The sequence below is a fragment of the Macaca fascicularis genome, chromosome 5 (assembly GCF_037993035.2).
Source record: "Macaca fascicularis isolate 582-1 chromosome 5, T2T-MFA8v1.1".
NCBI classification, from domain to species: Eukaryota; Metazoa; Chordata; class Mammalia; order Primates; family Cercopithecidae; genus Macaca; species Macaca fascicularis.
The window spans coordinates 77401648-77415371 of record NC_088379.1 but is presented as its reverse complement, the minus strand read 5'-3'; the positions used below and the strand labels follow the sequence as shown (position 1 = coordinate 77415371).

The 13724-nt window shown below is 40.8% G+C and overlaps 1 protein-coding gene across 3 annotated transcripts in view; it reads left to right on the top strand.

The window, feature by feature from the left end:
* The window catches only part of PAICS (phosphoribosylaminoimidazole carboxylase and phosphoribosylaminoimidazolesuccinocarboxamide synthase), a 51650-nt gene extending 42523 nt beyond the window's left edge, over nt 1–9127 (top strand). For 2 of the 3 annotated variants that reach the window (XM_074039964.1, XM_074039965.1), the window contains 2 exons: nt 1094–1252; nt 6836–9127. In XM_074039964.1, the coding sequence (XP_073896065.1) occupies nt 1094–1252; nt 6836–6999 (323 nt within the window). In that variant the 3' untranslated portion in view covers nt 7000–9127. The remainder of the gene's footprint in view (nt 1–1093; nt 1253–6835) is intronic. The other variant, XR_006698235.2, reaches the window with a different exon arrangement.
* Nucleotides 9128–13724: the final 4597 nt, after the last annotated feature.

The window sequence follows — 13724 nt, the reverse complement described above, 5'->3', positions numbered from 1 at the left end:
CTAGGAGCTTAGAAAAGAAAGGAGCAGGGAGAAAGAATTAAAAATGCAAGTATGAAAAGAAAACAAAGACTAGAATAATAAGAACCTCTGCCATCCTTATCTGGTAAGAAGGCCCTGGAGCATTGCTTCTAATAACGCTCCAATAGAAAATAGGCCCCCACAGTTACAGGAGGTGGGAGGTTGAAACAGCAGGTTCTCCTGCGAATCTTTAATTGCCACCCTTTCCAGGGAGGCAGTCAGATAGGAAATTAAGGAACAGTTTCAGAATACAGTACATAAAAAATAATGGTATAGCAGTGATCTAAAATAGTGGAGTCCTGGGTTTACAACCAAATGTTTCTCAACTGGAAAAAAAAGTTGATTATTTCATCTACAGGTCGTTGCTATGGAAGTGTAGTTACTAATTTGGGAAGAGTGGGAGGTTGGGGGAACTCAGACTCCTTTGATAGCTAATGAATTCTAGAACTCTTTTCAGAAAATTGCAAATACATATAATTTTGGATTCTAGGTTAGAAATCTCTGCTTTAGGAAACAAGCAAGGATAATTTATAAATTTATCAAAGAATGAATTGCTTAAGAGATTATGTTAAAAAAATATTTCAAAGGGCCTTAAAAATTTGGGGACACTATATTAATTAAACTTTCCTTCAACTCTTGCTTCAGGACGTGTCCCTAAACGCCTGGTCTATATTAACTGGTCTCCCTGCACCGGTTGACGGACCACTTAGTCAGGAAAGACACCTGTTCAGATGGTGTCATTCTTCACTTTGGCCAGCCTACGCAGCAATAGAAGAGGCCTATGAGCTATTCCCTCACTAACACCCTGCTATCCCCTTTATAATGTAGATCTCAAAAACAGCCAAACCTATTCCAGCTACTTTATTACTTGACATATAGTAAGTGGCAGAGTAACCTTATATCTTGAATATATGTGTAATAATAGTGTCTTTTATGTTTTTTCAGAGAAGACTATTCAAGGACCTCAAGTCATTAAAACATATAGGCCTTAAACCGCCCCCCCCCCCAAAAAAAAACCCTGTCTTTAAACCTCTTTTGAATGTTTAGCATAATTATAAACTTGTTATTTCCCTAGGGGATGGCATTCCTACTGTATTTGTGGCAGTGGCAGGCAGAAGTAATGGTTTGGGACCAGTGATGTCTGGGAACACTGCATATCCAGTTATCAGCTGTCCTCCCCTCACACCAGACTGGGGGGCTCAGGATGTGTGGTCTTCTCTTCGACTGCCCAGTGGTAAGATACATTGAATTTTTAAAAACTGTTCATTACAAGCATTTAACAGATACAAAACAGTAGACAGAATAGCATAATAAAATCTCATGTACCCATGACGTAGCTTCAGCAATTAACATCTTGTGTCTACAGCCATCTCCTGCTGGATTATTTTAAAGCAGAACTTAGACGTTATAGTAATTTATACTTAATTATACGTTTAAGTAATACGGGCTCTAGTTTTTAAATCATAATCATGATGTTGTTACAGAACAAAAGGGGCCCACTTCTGATGCATTAGAAACCGGTACTATCTAAGCCCCCAGGTTTTTGAGAAAGAAAGGCTTCCTCTTTCAAGTTGACCAATAAGGACACATGAGTCCAGCTCAAATCTGTCCCCCTGTGCTGGCTTTATGGCAGTAATCTTACTAGAAAAGGTTTAGGGGATAGATTCTGGGATTAGTAGGTGATTGGTGGAAGGAAAGGGGAGGTCTAGAAAGTCCTTGGGCATGTGCAGTTATCTCTTCGTGTTGTTTCATGGATCGTGTGTGTAAATTTGGGGGAGTTAGAATGAAATGTGGTGGACATTGGGCCTGTGACATCAGTCAGCTGGTTCTGTGCAGACTCTAGTTGGCCATATTGTTTAATCTACCATTCTGCAAACTCAAGAATTTCTGTTAGTTGTTGGTGTCTTTTAATTCCTGGGGACACAGTTTCAATACCATATTCACACCTCAGAAAGAGTAGTGGTAATTTCTTAAGATACAATTTTTAGTTGGTGTCCAAGTTTTCTAATTGTCTCATCTATTTGTTCAGATCCACCGCAGTCCTTATATTGCATTTAGTTGATAACCTCTTAATTTTTTTAATACATAACAATTCATCCTCCCTTCTTCCCTTTCATTTTTTCGATAGAATTTTCTACGTTTTGGATTTGGCTTCTTACATTTCTAGGTGGTGGTAAACATGCTCTTCCATTCCCTATATTTTCTATAAACTGATGGTGAGATCTGTAATAAAATCAAGTTTGGATATTTTTTTCCCAAGAATTCATGGTATTGAGTTTTTTTTAAAGTAAATGTGATCATGTTACTTCTGTAGAGAGAATAAAATTTTATTCTTAAATATTGGGGATAAGGCTGGGTGCAGTGGCTCATGCCTGTCATCCCAGAACTTTGGGAGGCTGGGTCTCTTGAGGTTAGGAGTTCAACACTTGCCTGGCCAATATGGTGAAACCCCATCTCTACTAAAAATACAAAAATTACCTGGGCATGGTGGTGAGCACCTATAATCCCAGCTACTCAGAGGTTGAGGTAGGAGAATCACTTGAACCTGGGAGGCGGAGGTGAGTCAAGATTGCACCACTGGACTCCAAACTGGGCAACAGAGTGAGACGGTGGGGATAAAAGATAATAACATAAGGAAGTACCCTTTTGGCTGATGGAACTGGATCACGTGTTGTGGTTTGTTCATCCTAGACCAAGATATGATCTGACGTTCTGCAGTTTATGAGGGTCAATATTATTTCAGTAGGAGCAGATTTGCTTTATTACTGAAATCCCTAACTTTTGTCATAGCTGTATATATCCAGTCTTGATACATGTCAAGTATACTAAGTCCTTGAGCCCTCCAACCTGGTCCAGTGGACTGGCTTTTCTCTAGGCATCCTATATTGCTGTTGTCTTAGGATCCCCCTTTACCATCATTTTAGAGACCCATTTTGCCTTTCTCTAGGCTTGGATCTCCCATGTTTTCACCTTACTTGGTTTATTTTTATTTTGTTGGAGTACATTCTTGAACTTAGGGGCAAAAGAATACAAAAGGTAAATTTTGATACCTTGTATATCTGAAATGTTTATATTGAAGCCCTATACTTATTATCAAATTAGAATCCTATGCTGATAATCATTTTGCCTTGGAATTTTGGGAGCATTATTATTCCACTGTCTCCAAGCATCCACAGTTGAGGACTCCATTGCTTTTCCACCAGTCTGATTCTAGGTTTCTCAGGAATTTTCTCTCTGGAAACTTTCAGGATCTTATGTCTGTTTTGATTGTTCTTAAATTTTACACAGCTGTGACGTGCTGAGTCTGTTTGCATTATGGACTTTCGGTGGGCTCTTTTAATCTGAAATTCTAATTTCTTAGTCCCCATTTTCCTTGAATTATTTAATTTTCTTACCCCTCCATATTCTCTCTTCTCTCATTTTTGAATTTATTCAAATTTGGGCTTCCCTTGATTTCTATTCTACTTGTTTGTCTTGTTGCGATACTCTCTGGAATATTTCCTCAATTTTACATTCCAGCCCTTGCGTTTAGTTTTTCTTTCTTTTTTCCTCCTTGAGATGGAGTCAGGCTCTGTTGCCCAGGCTGGAGTGCAATGGCACAATCTCGGCTTTACTGCAGCCTCCGTCTCCCAGGTTCAAGCAGTTCTGGTGCCTCAACCTCCCAAGTACCTGGGATTATAGGTGTGCACCACCACGCCCAGCTGATTTTTGTATTTTTAGCGGAGACATGGTTTCACCATGTTGGCCAGGCTGGTCTTGAACTCTTAACCTCAGGTGATCTGCCTGCCCTGGCCTCCCAAAGTGCTGAAGTTACAGGTGTGAGCCACTGTACCCGGCCTTCATTTTGGATACAGGTGTTTTTGTTTTTGATTTTTGACACAGGATCTTGCTCTGTTGCCCAGGTGGGAGCGCAGTGGCGTGATCATATCTCACTGGACCCTTAAATTCCTAGGCTCATGTGATCCGCCCACCTCAGCCTCCCAAGTAGCTACGACTACAGGCCCACACCATCACACCTGGCTAATTTTTTTACTTTTTGTAGAGATGGGCACTTCGTATGTTGCCCAGGCTTGTCCTGAACTCCTGGGCTCAAGCAATCTTCCCACCTCAGCCTCCCAAAGTGTTGGGATTGGATAGGAACCACTGTCTCTGGTTTTTTTACACGAAGTTTTCGTATTTCTTTTGGTTTTTGTTTTCTGGGCTTTTGTTGTTGTTGTCATTTGTGTTTGTGTGTTTTTAAATTTCCAAGAGCTCTTTTTTGTTCTCTGGAGGAGAAGATTATAGTCTGTTGCATATAGTTACTTTCTTCAGCTGTCTGGTAATCCTTGGCTGTTTGCTTTTTTAAGAGTGGAGTACTATAAAAAACCAATTGGAAACTTCAAATGGGTGGTGTGTGTCAAAATTGGGCTTCACTGTGGGGTGTATCTGGTAGTGATTGTTCTTCAAATAACCCCTCACATTAATGTCTAGGTATTTTCTTAAGCGTTGACCAGAATTACTCAGAGAACAAAAGTGTCTGGTGTCCCCTGGTTCAAAGACACCTAGACTGTGAAGTCTGTTTTACCTTCAGAAAAATTAAAGGTCTGGCATGGTGGCTCATGCCTATAATCCCAACACTTTGGGAGGCAGAGATTGGTGGATTGCCTGAGCTCAGCCTAGGCAACCTGGCAACACCCCGTCTCTACCATAAATACAAAAATTAGCTAGGCATGGTAGCACACTCCTGTAGTCCCAGCTACTTGGGAAGCCAAGGTGGGAGGATCACTGGGGCCTGGGAAGTTGAGGCAGTAGTGAGCCGTGATGGCACCACTGTACTCCGGATGACAGAGTGAGACCCTGTCTCAGAAAAAAATAATGTTTAAAAAGAAAAAAATTTGCTACAGTGCTTTAAAGAGGCAGTTACTCGGGTAGATGGAGTGGAGAAGGAGATATGAGGGCCTAGCTGCTTCTTAGACTTCGAGTCAGTCATCTTATTAGTCCCTATTCCCTTCCAAAGGTATCTAGTGCCACTAATTTAGTCAGTCAACCTTTCGGGAAGTTCTGTAATGTCAATCATGTTGCTTCTTATCTTTCCCTCCTTTCAGTTTAGGATTAAGTTTTCTTTCTTTTTCTTTTTTCTTTTCTTTTTTTTTTTTTAAGACGGAGTTTTGCTCTTGTTGCCCAGGCTGGAGTGCAATGGCGCAATCTCAGCTCACTGCAACCTCTGCCTCCCAGGTTCAAGTGATTCTCCTGCCTCAGCCTCCCAAGTAGCTGAGATCACAGGCATGCACCACCACGCCCAGCTAATTTTGATTACATTTTCTTGGTCTGCTAAGTTAGCTACTACTCTATTTGCCTTTCAATTGCCAAAATGTTACTGCTGTTATCTGGCCTTGTGTGTTCATGCCTATTTCCTTTATTCCCTTTGCTGTTTTTATAGGCTCTGAGAATTAAATTTTGTGCCTAAGCTATCTTTAACAAGATGTGACTATACAAAGGTCTCAAGCTAAAAATCGGCAGCTACAAATAAAGCTGTAACCAAATTTATGCCAGAATTGTATAGATATCCATGGAGCTTACAAAAGGGGAGCATGATGAGCAAAAAATTGGCAATTTTTATAGTAGTGCCGTTTCAGGAGTGACAGATAATCTGGAAGACTTGTACATAATGATCACTAGAATCTTTTGAGGAGTAGTTTTACAGTAACCTGTGTAAAATCCTGAAGACTGCCCATATTTCTCATCTCTGATGTCATGCTCACTAGATAACTTTTTTTTTTTTTTTTACAATTTAAGCTATTCTTTTACCAGAAAGGGTGTCCTAGGCAGGAGACACAGGTTATTTCAACTATTAGAGTGGAGCACTCTACCCAGTGTGCTAACAATAATAGTTGACATTCTTGGAGCACATATTGTGTACCAGGCAATGCTCTAAGCACTTTATATTATTAACTCATTGAAGTGTCACATCAGGTAGCTACTAGTTACAATTCCCTTCTCACAGAAGAGGAGAATAAATTAACATGAAGTAACTTGACCAATACCACACAGTAATGGGTGGAGCTCCATAAAATAATGTGTTAATACAAATTAGTAAATTGGCCTTGTGATTTGTATTTGACTCTGTTCTTGTTGTGGATAATGGTAGTCAAAGAGCCTGATGAATTCCAAGAATACTGGGAAGATGGAGCTTTTGGATATAGTCCCTGCTAGCAAACACTAGACATAATAGTACCACCTCAAGACACTCTGCCTGAGCAGACATGTGGCCCCTAGGATGTTACTTTCTTATTCTGCTGTCTTGGATCTTATTACTATTTATTTATAACTTGACATTTCCTAAAATTATTCTGTGGATTTGATTTTTTTTACTGCTTAAAAATGTTAAAATAGTTCAAATGTAGACAGAAAGATTAGTTAGAAAATTATCAAAACAACATAGCTCAAGTTTGTCTAAGAACAGGTACTTCTGGCCACTTACCTTGACCCTTATTTTACTTCAGTTGCTCTTCGCCAGGGATTGAAAGGGATAGTGTATGTGAACAGAACTTTCAAAAAGGTAAGTTTCTTTGTAAGTGATTTCTGTAAGAAGGGTGATAGATGATATATATAAAATGTCTCTTCATGGCAGGTAATACTGACTGCTTTTCCTCTTATAATCACTTTACCACTCCGGTATTAAAGACAGTTCTTCTAGAGATTCTACTTTAGATTAGAATAATGCAGTAGCTTTTTATTTTCTGGGGCAGGACTGCTCTGAGTATAAAATTTTTTGTGAGGTTGTATTTTCATTATTTATTGAGCTCAATTTTCTGTCTTTTCCTTTCTGAACCAATAGGTCTTGGCTGTTCAACCATACTTTCTCCAGAAGGATCAGCTCAATTTGCTGCTCAGATATTTGGATTAAACAACCATTTGGTATGGAGCAAACTGCGAGCAAGCATTTTGAACACATGGATTTCCTTGAAGCAGGCTGACAAGAAAATCAGAGAATGCCATTGAATTTTTTAGGGGAAAAACTACAAAGTTCTAATTTAGCTGAAGGAAAATCAAGCAAAATGAAAAGGTAATTTTAAATTAGAGAACACAAAATGTATTAGTGAATAAATGCTTTTCTAGATCCATATTAATAAATATGAACACCTAACCTCTCCTTTCTTAGGTTAGACACCAAGATATTTCAGCCAGCCTTTATCATTCCTTTTTTTTTTTTTTTTTTGAGACGGAGTCTCGCTCTGCCACCCAGGCTGGAGTGCAGTGGCCGGATCTCAGCTCACTGCAAGCTCCACCTCCCGGGTTCACACCATTCTCCTGCCTCAGCCTCTGGAGTAGCTGGGACTACAGGCGCCCGCCACCGCGCCCGGCTAGTTTTTTTTTTTTTTTTGTATTTTTTAGTAGAGACGGGGTTTCACCATGTTAGCCAGGATGGTCTCGATCTCCTGACCTCGTGATCCGCCCATCTCGGCCTCCCAAAGTGCTGGGATTACAGGCTTGAGCCACCGCGCCTGGCCTCATTCCTCTTATTTTATCCTTTTTTCCTTAAGTATTGGTGGTCACTACTATTGAGTTTCTTCCTTAACACTGATTGAATAATCTTAACTCCCTCAGCTAAAACTGGCATTACTGACTCCCAGCTATGTTTTTCCAGACTTGTATTTTCTTTTTTTTTCGAGACAGGGTCTTACTGTTGCCTAGGCTGGAGTGCAGTGGCGTGATCTCAGTTCACTGCTGCCTTCCCTCCTGGGCTCAAGCAGTTCTCCCACCTCAGCCTCTCGAGTAACAGAGATTATAATCTTGCAGCTCCATGCCGAGCTAATTCTATTTTTTGTAGAGATGGGGTCTCACTATGTCACCCAGGTTGGTCTCAAACTCCTGGACCCAAGTAATTCTCCTACCTCAGCCTCCCAAAATGCTAGGGTTACAGGCATGATCCACTGTGCCTGGCTAGACTTATACTTTCAACTGTCCATTTCTCCCTGTACCTCCCATGGGCACTCCCATAAAAAACAGAATTCATCAACTTTATTCATCTTCCAAGCCTGAAACTCTTGGTATGCTCACTGCTGCCAAGTCAGAAGCTTGATTTCATCATTGATGTTTTTTTCACATTTCACATCTCACTCATCAAGTCATGTTGGTGTTAATTTCTAATTAACCCTTGAAATTGCTGTCTTCTCATCCTCTGTACAAAAGCCTCAAGTGAGGGTCAAATTTAACATTATCCTGATCTAGACAGTCCCCATTCTCAATCCACCCTTTTCCAAGTTGATTGCCCAAGGACTTCTAACATAATAAACTCTTTTAACTCTTTTGCACCACAGACTTCTTTGGAAATATATATGCTGTTGACCCTCTCTGTAGAAAACTGCACACATAAAACTTACCAACAGATGTCATTGGTTCTCGGGTTCTCCCAAAGCCTATCCATGGTTTATAGATTAAGAATTGACGAGGTAGCTGGGCGCAGTGGCTCACACCTATGATCACAGCACTTTGGGAGGCTGAAGCAAGCAGATCACTTGAGGTCAGGAGTTTGAGACCAGCCTGGCCAACATGGTGAAACCTTGTCTCTATTAAAAATACAAAAATTAGCCAGCTGTGATGGCGGGCACCTGTAATCTCAGCTACTCGGGAAGCTGAAGCATGAGAATTGCTTGAACCCGGGAGGCGGAGGTTGCAGTGAGCCTAGATCACGCCACTGCACTCCAACCTGGGCAACAAAGCGAGACTCCGTCTCAAAAGGGAAAAAAAAAATTGCTGATGTGACCCATGAAGGGAAGTCATTTTCCTCGTAATTTCTGGACTGCCACACATAGGTATCTTTAGTTCTTCGAAGGCTCACATTTTTATCATTTAAGACCTATTTGTTACTAAGTAGAGCTTTATCTTCAATGTCTCCATGAAGCCTTCTGTAACCACAGTGACTACAAGTAGTTCTTTCTCTATTGAATTGTAGGTCCAGAATAGAAGATGTCATTGTATACTTTACTTCCCTCACACTGTGTTACACTCTGATGTGCTATGCTTAGCTATCTGCCAGAGATTAGTAAATTATAAAACTCATGTGTACTACTTAAGTTTGTATCTTATGCTAGTTTATAAGAACAATTAAAAGGACTTAGAAGATTAACTTTGGTTTCATGGTCTCTGAAGTCACTGGCTGCTATTTCAGCTTGTTTACCCTTACCTAGCATTAAGACTGCATCTACTTCTGTGCAGTATATGAAAATTTTTAAACATTCATTTAGACTGGTAGATAGGACTGACCATTATAAATTGTCATTATCAATTTTTTTCCCTTTTTTTTTTTTTTTTTTAAGAGCCAAGTTCTCACTGTCTCCCAGGCTGGAGTACAGTGGCATGATTATAGCTCCCTGCAGCCTTGAACTCCTAGACTCAAGCTGCAGCCTCGAGTAGCTGGCTGCATGTGCCACCATGCCCAATTATGAATTTCATCATTAGTTTCTTAGTAGAGTCGACATGTCCTCAGTTGTAAGTTCATCAGTGTTAAATAGTTGAAGGTATTTCTACTGTTTTGTAAAAGTAACTTAAGCCTACCTGGTCTGCTATCTTTTGAGTATACTTTCCACGGACTTGTAGGTAAACATAAATAAAAAGAGAAAAATTATCCCAATAATACAGTTTTTAACCTTTTATCATAAAGACATGCTTAGAATTGCTGTTAAGCTTTCTGAGATTTAACCACTGAAACTAACTAAAAGACAAAACACAGGTAAAGCTTCATTCAGTATCCACTCACCCAATACTGGTTTGATTCTAGGGCCTAGGAAAGCAGGACTGAACAAAGCCCTCATCCACATGGAATTTATGTTTTAGAGGGGAAAACAAACCATAAAAAGATAAACAGTATAAAATCAGGAAAGGATAAATGCATATGAAGAATCAAAATGAGGACAGTGATGGGGATAAGAGGGGAAAGTTTTTGAGGAAAGCAGAGCAATGATGTAAAAGCAAGACACACAGAGATAGGGAAATAGCTTTCCATACTAAGGGAACGGGAAATAAAGTTGAGTTTTGCCTTGCGGACCTCCAAACATGAGAATTGCTGGAGCTCTGTGAACAAGGATGAGAGTGGAAGACAATATAAGAAAAGGCTAGATCACTTAGGGCCTATAGGCCACACTGAAGTGTGACAGGAAAACTACTCAGTTTGAGCAGAGGCCTGACATACTTTTGTGCCTCAATTTCATGAAGTGTGAAAATCGGACTAATACCACCTCATAAAGTTGTGAGAATTACATGAGTCAATATATGTAAGGCCCATCATGGCACACAAATGTGTTATGTAATATCTGTTGGGCAGACTGAAGAACAGTATTGAGTGGAATTCATTCACCATAAAAATTGGAATTCTCTGGGCATGGTAGCTCATGCCTGTAATCCCAGCACTTTGAGAGGCCGAGGCAGGCGGATCACCTGAGAGATCAGGAGGTCGAGACCAGCCTGACCAACATGGGGAAACCCATCTCTACTAAAAAATAACAAAAACTAGCCAGGCATGGTGGCGCATTCGTGTAATCCCAGCTACTCAGGAGGCTGAGGCAGGAGAATCATTTGAACCTGGGAGGCAGAGGTTGTGGTGAGCAGAGATTGTGCCATTGCACTTCAGCCTGGGCAACAAGAGCAAAACTCTGTTTCAAAAAAAAAAAAGAAAAGAAAGAAAATTACCTGGAATTCAATATTGCCATCAGCTGATTTAATTTCTAAAAATATGAAGAAAGGGGCAGTGTAATGTGCCACGGAGCATCCACAAACTGCCATTTCAGCCCAGCCAACCTTAGGAAGCCATTGAAAAGAGTTGTTTTTAATGGTGTTTTTACATCCAGCTTCCCACACCTCAAAATACTTGGGGTGGAATTGTTAATCTCACATTGCAGTACAGTGAAAATAGTGGAATGGAAATCAAGTTATAAAATGGAGCTAAATATTTCTTCTGCTTGCCTCTGAGTGGACAAGATACCATAAGATACTGTACATGAGGTTGGGTGCGGTGGCTCATGCCTGTAATCCCAGCACTTTGGGAGGGTGAGGCGGGAAGATCACCTGAGGTCAGGAGTTCAAGACCAGCCTGACTGACATGGAGAAACCCCCTCTCTACTAAACACAAAATTAGCCAGGCATGGTGGTGCATGCCTGTAATCCCAGCTACTCGGGAGGCTGAGGCAGAATTGCTTGAACCCGGAAGGCAGAGGTGATGAGCTGAGATCAAGCCATTGCACTCCAGCCTGGGAAACAAGAGTGAAACTCCGTTGCCAAAAAAAAAAGATACTGTACACAGAAGCTTCTCAAATCATAAATGGCTAAATCCATTAATATAAAAATACATTATGGATACTGATGAGATGGCTAATTCTGTCAACTTGACTGGGCTAGGGATGCCTTGATAGCTGGTCAAACATTTCTAGGTGCGTCTGTGATGGTGTTTCTGGAAGAGACTAGCACTTGAATCAGTAGACTTGAGTAAAGAAGACTGCCTTCACCCATGTGGGTGGGCGTCATCTAATCCATTGAGGACCTAAATAGAACAAAAAGGGGGAGGAAGGGTGAACTGCTGGGACATCCATTTCGTGCCCCCAGACGTTGGTGCTCCTGGTCCTCAGGCCTTCAGACTAGGACTTACATTATTGCCTCCCCTGATTCTCAAGCCTTTGGGTTTGGAACTACACTGGCTTTCCTGGGCCTTCAGTCTGCAGAAGGCAGACTGTGGGACTTCACCTCCATTTTGCAGAGCCAATTTCTCATAATCTCCACATATCCTATTGGTTCTGTGTTTTTTAGAGAACGAATACAGCCTACTATGTATATGTGAGGCTCTCGGAATACAAAGATGAACAAAATTAACCTTCTGCCCTCAATTAATGTTGGAGTCTCCAGAGGCAGACAATTTCGAAACACCATATTAAGTCTTAACATGGAATTAACAATATGGTATTGTGAATACACAGAAATAGGAAGGGCTCTCTGATCTCTAGAAAACAATTGTATACTGTGAATGAAATAATTCTCCACAGTCTATACTCAATCTCTCTTAGCTTTCCATAATTTTCTTCAGCAAACTTATTGCTACCATAGTACATATTTATTACCCATCTCTCCCAACTAGAAAATAAATTTTGTATTACACTGGGTTGTCTTCTTTGTTGTCAGTTGTATCCCAGCAATTGGTGTAATACATGGCACTGGCATATACAAGACATTTAAACACTTGTCAAATGAATAAAAGTGCAGATTCCAGGAGGTAGGGGGACACATAACTACACAGAAGTTAGAGATGACTAGCATGCAAGGGGGCTAGGAAGTGAGTAAGGAGACCTATTTGAGTTGGGGAGGTGGCAAGCAGAGGCCAGATCACAAAAGCCCTTACTGCTAGTCTTTGTAGTTCGGATTTTATCAGGAGGGTAGGAAAGTGGCATCAGATACATGCTTTAGGAGATCAGTCTGGTGTTTTTCCCACCATCTGAAAACAGAAGATGCCATCTATGAGTGGGACCTCACCAGACAATCTTTCCATCCTTCACAATGTGAGATGTAAATTTGTTGTTTATTTAAAAAAACAAAACAAAAAAAAATGCCACTCTGGTTTGGAAGATTCCTGTTTCAAAAACAGCAGGTTAAGCCCCAAATTTATAGGCTGTTTGCCACAAAACTCCATTAAAATGACATAAGACATAGAAACAAGTCCACAGCAGCAGAATTCTGAGCATTTCTAAAAGCTACAAAATATATGGGATCAGAATGATATAGAAACCAAAATTACCAATTCTTATATAAAGTCAATGTTCTAAAAAGTAATACTAGTGCAGTGGCTCTTAACTTGGAGAGGATAGTGGATATAAACACCTTTGGAGAATACAGTGGAATCTACATTTTCTCAGAATAACAATACAACAAAATGTTGGTTGGGTATACCCAATTTTCTCACACAGCATTGTCATCTGGAGCTCCCATCCCCTTAAATCTAAACATAACTGGCTTGAAACCTTTGACAATTCTAGTCAGTAAAAGTCTAAAGCTCTTCTCATGATTTTTACTAATTGACAAGAATTACACCCTCCAGCACCTACAGTTCAAGCCACCTTTCATGCTGTTTGCATTGTATATACTGCAAGGACCAGACAAAAATATGGCAGGGCACCATATGCCGTATCAGGAGCTGGGCAGTTTCTGCCCTCAGGGAACTCACAGATTAGGTAAGGAATGTGAAGCAAAAAATGCCAACTGTGTGCCAGGCAGTATGCTAGATCCTAGGGATACTGCAGCGAGCAAGGTAAATATGGTTCCTTGGCCTCAGAATTACAGTCCATACAGAGTGAGATAACCCTTAATTGATTATCAGTGCTCAGAAGTAGACAGAATCTCCTATAAGTGGTCTCCCAACCTTTTTGGCACCAGGGACCGGTTTCAGGGAAGACAGTCTTTCCACAGGAGTTGGACAGTTGGTTTCAGTATGATTCAAGCTCATTACATTTATCATTGGATTCTCATAAGGAGTGAGCAACCTAGATCCTTCACATTCCCGGTTCACAATAGGGTTTGAGCTTCTGTGAGAAGCTAATACCACAGCTGATCTGACAAGAACTCAGGCCGTACTGCCCACTGGCCCACCAGTCACCTGCTGCTGTGCCGCCCGGTTCCTAACAGGCCACAGACCGGTACCAGGGTTGGGGACCCCGTTCTAAGAGGATGCAAGCAATCAATTAAGGGTT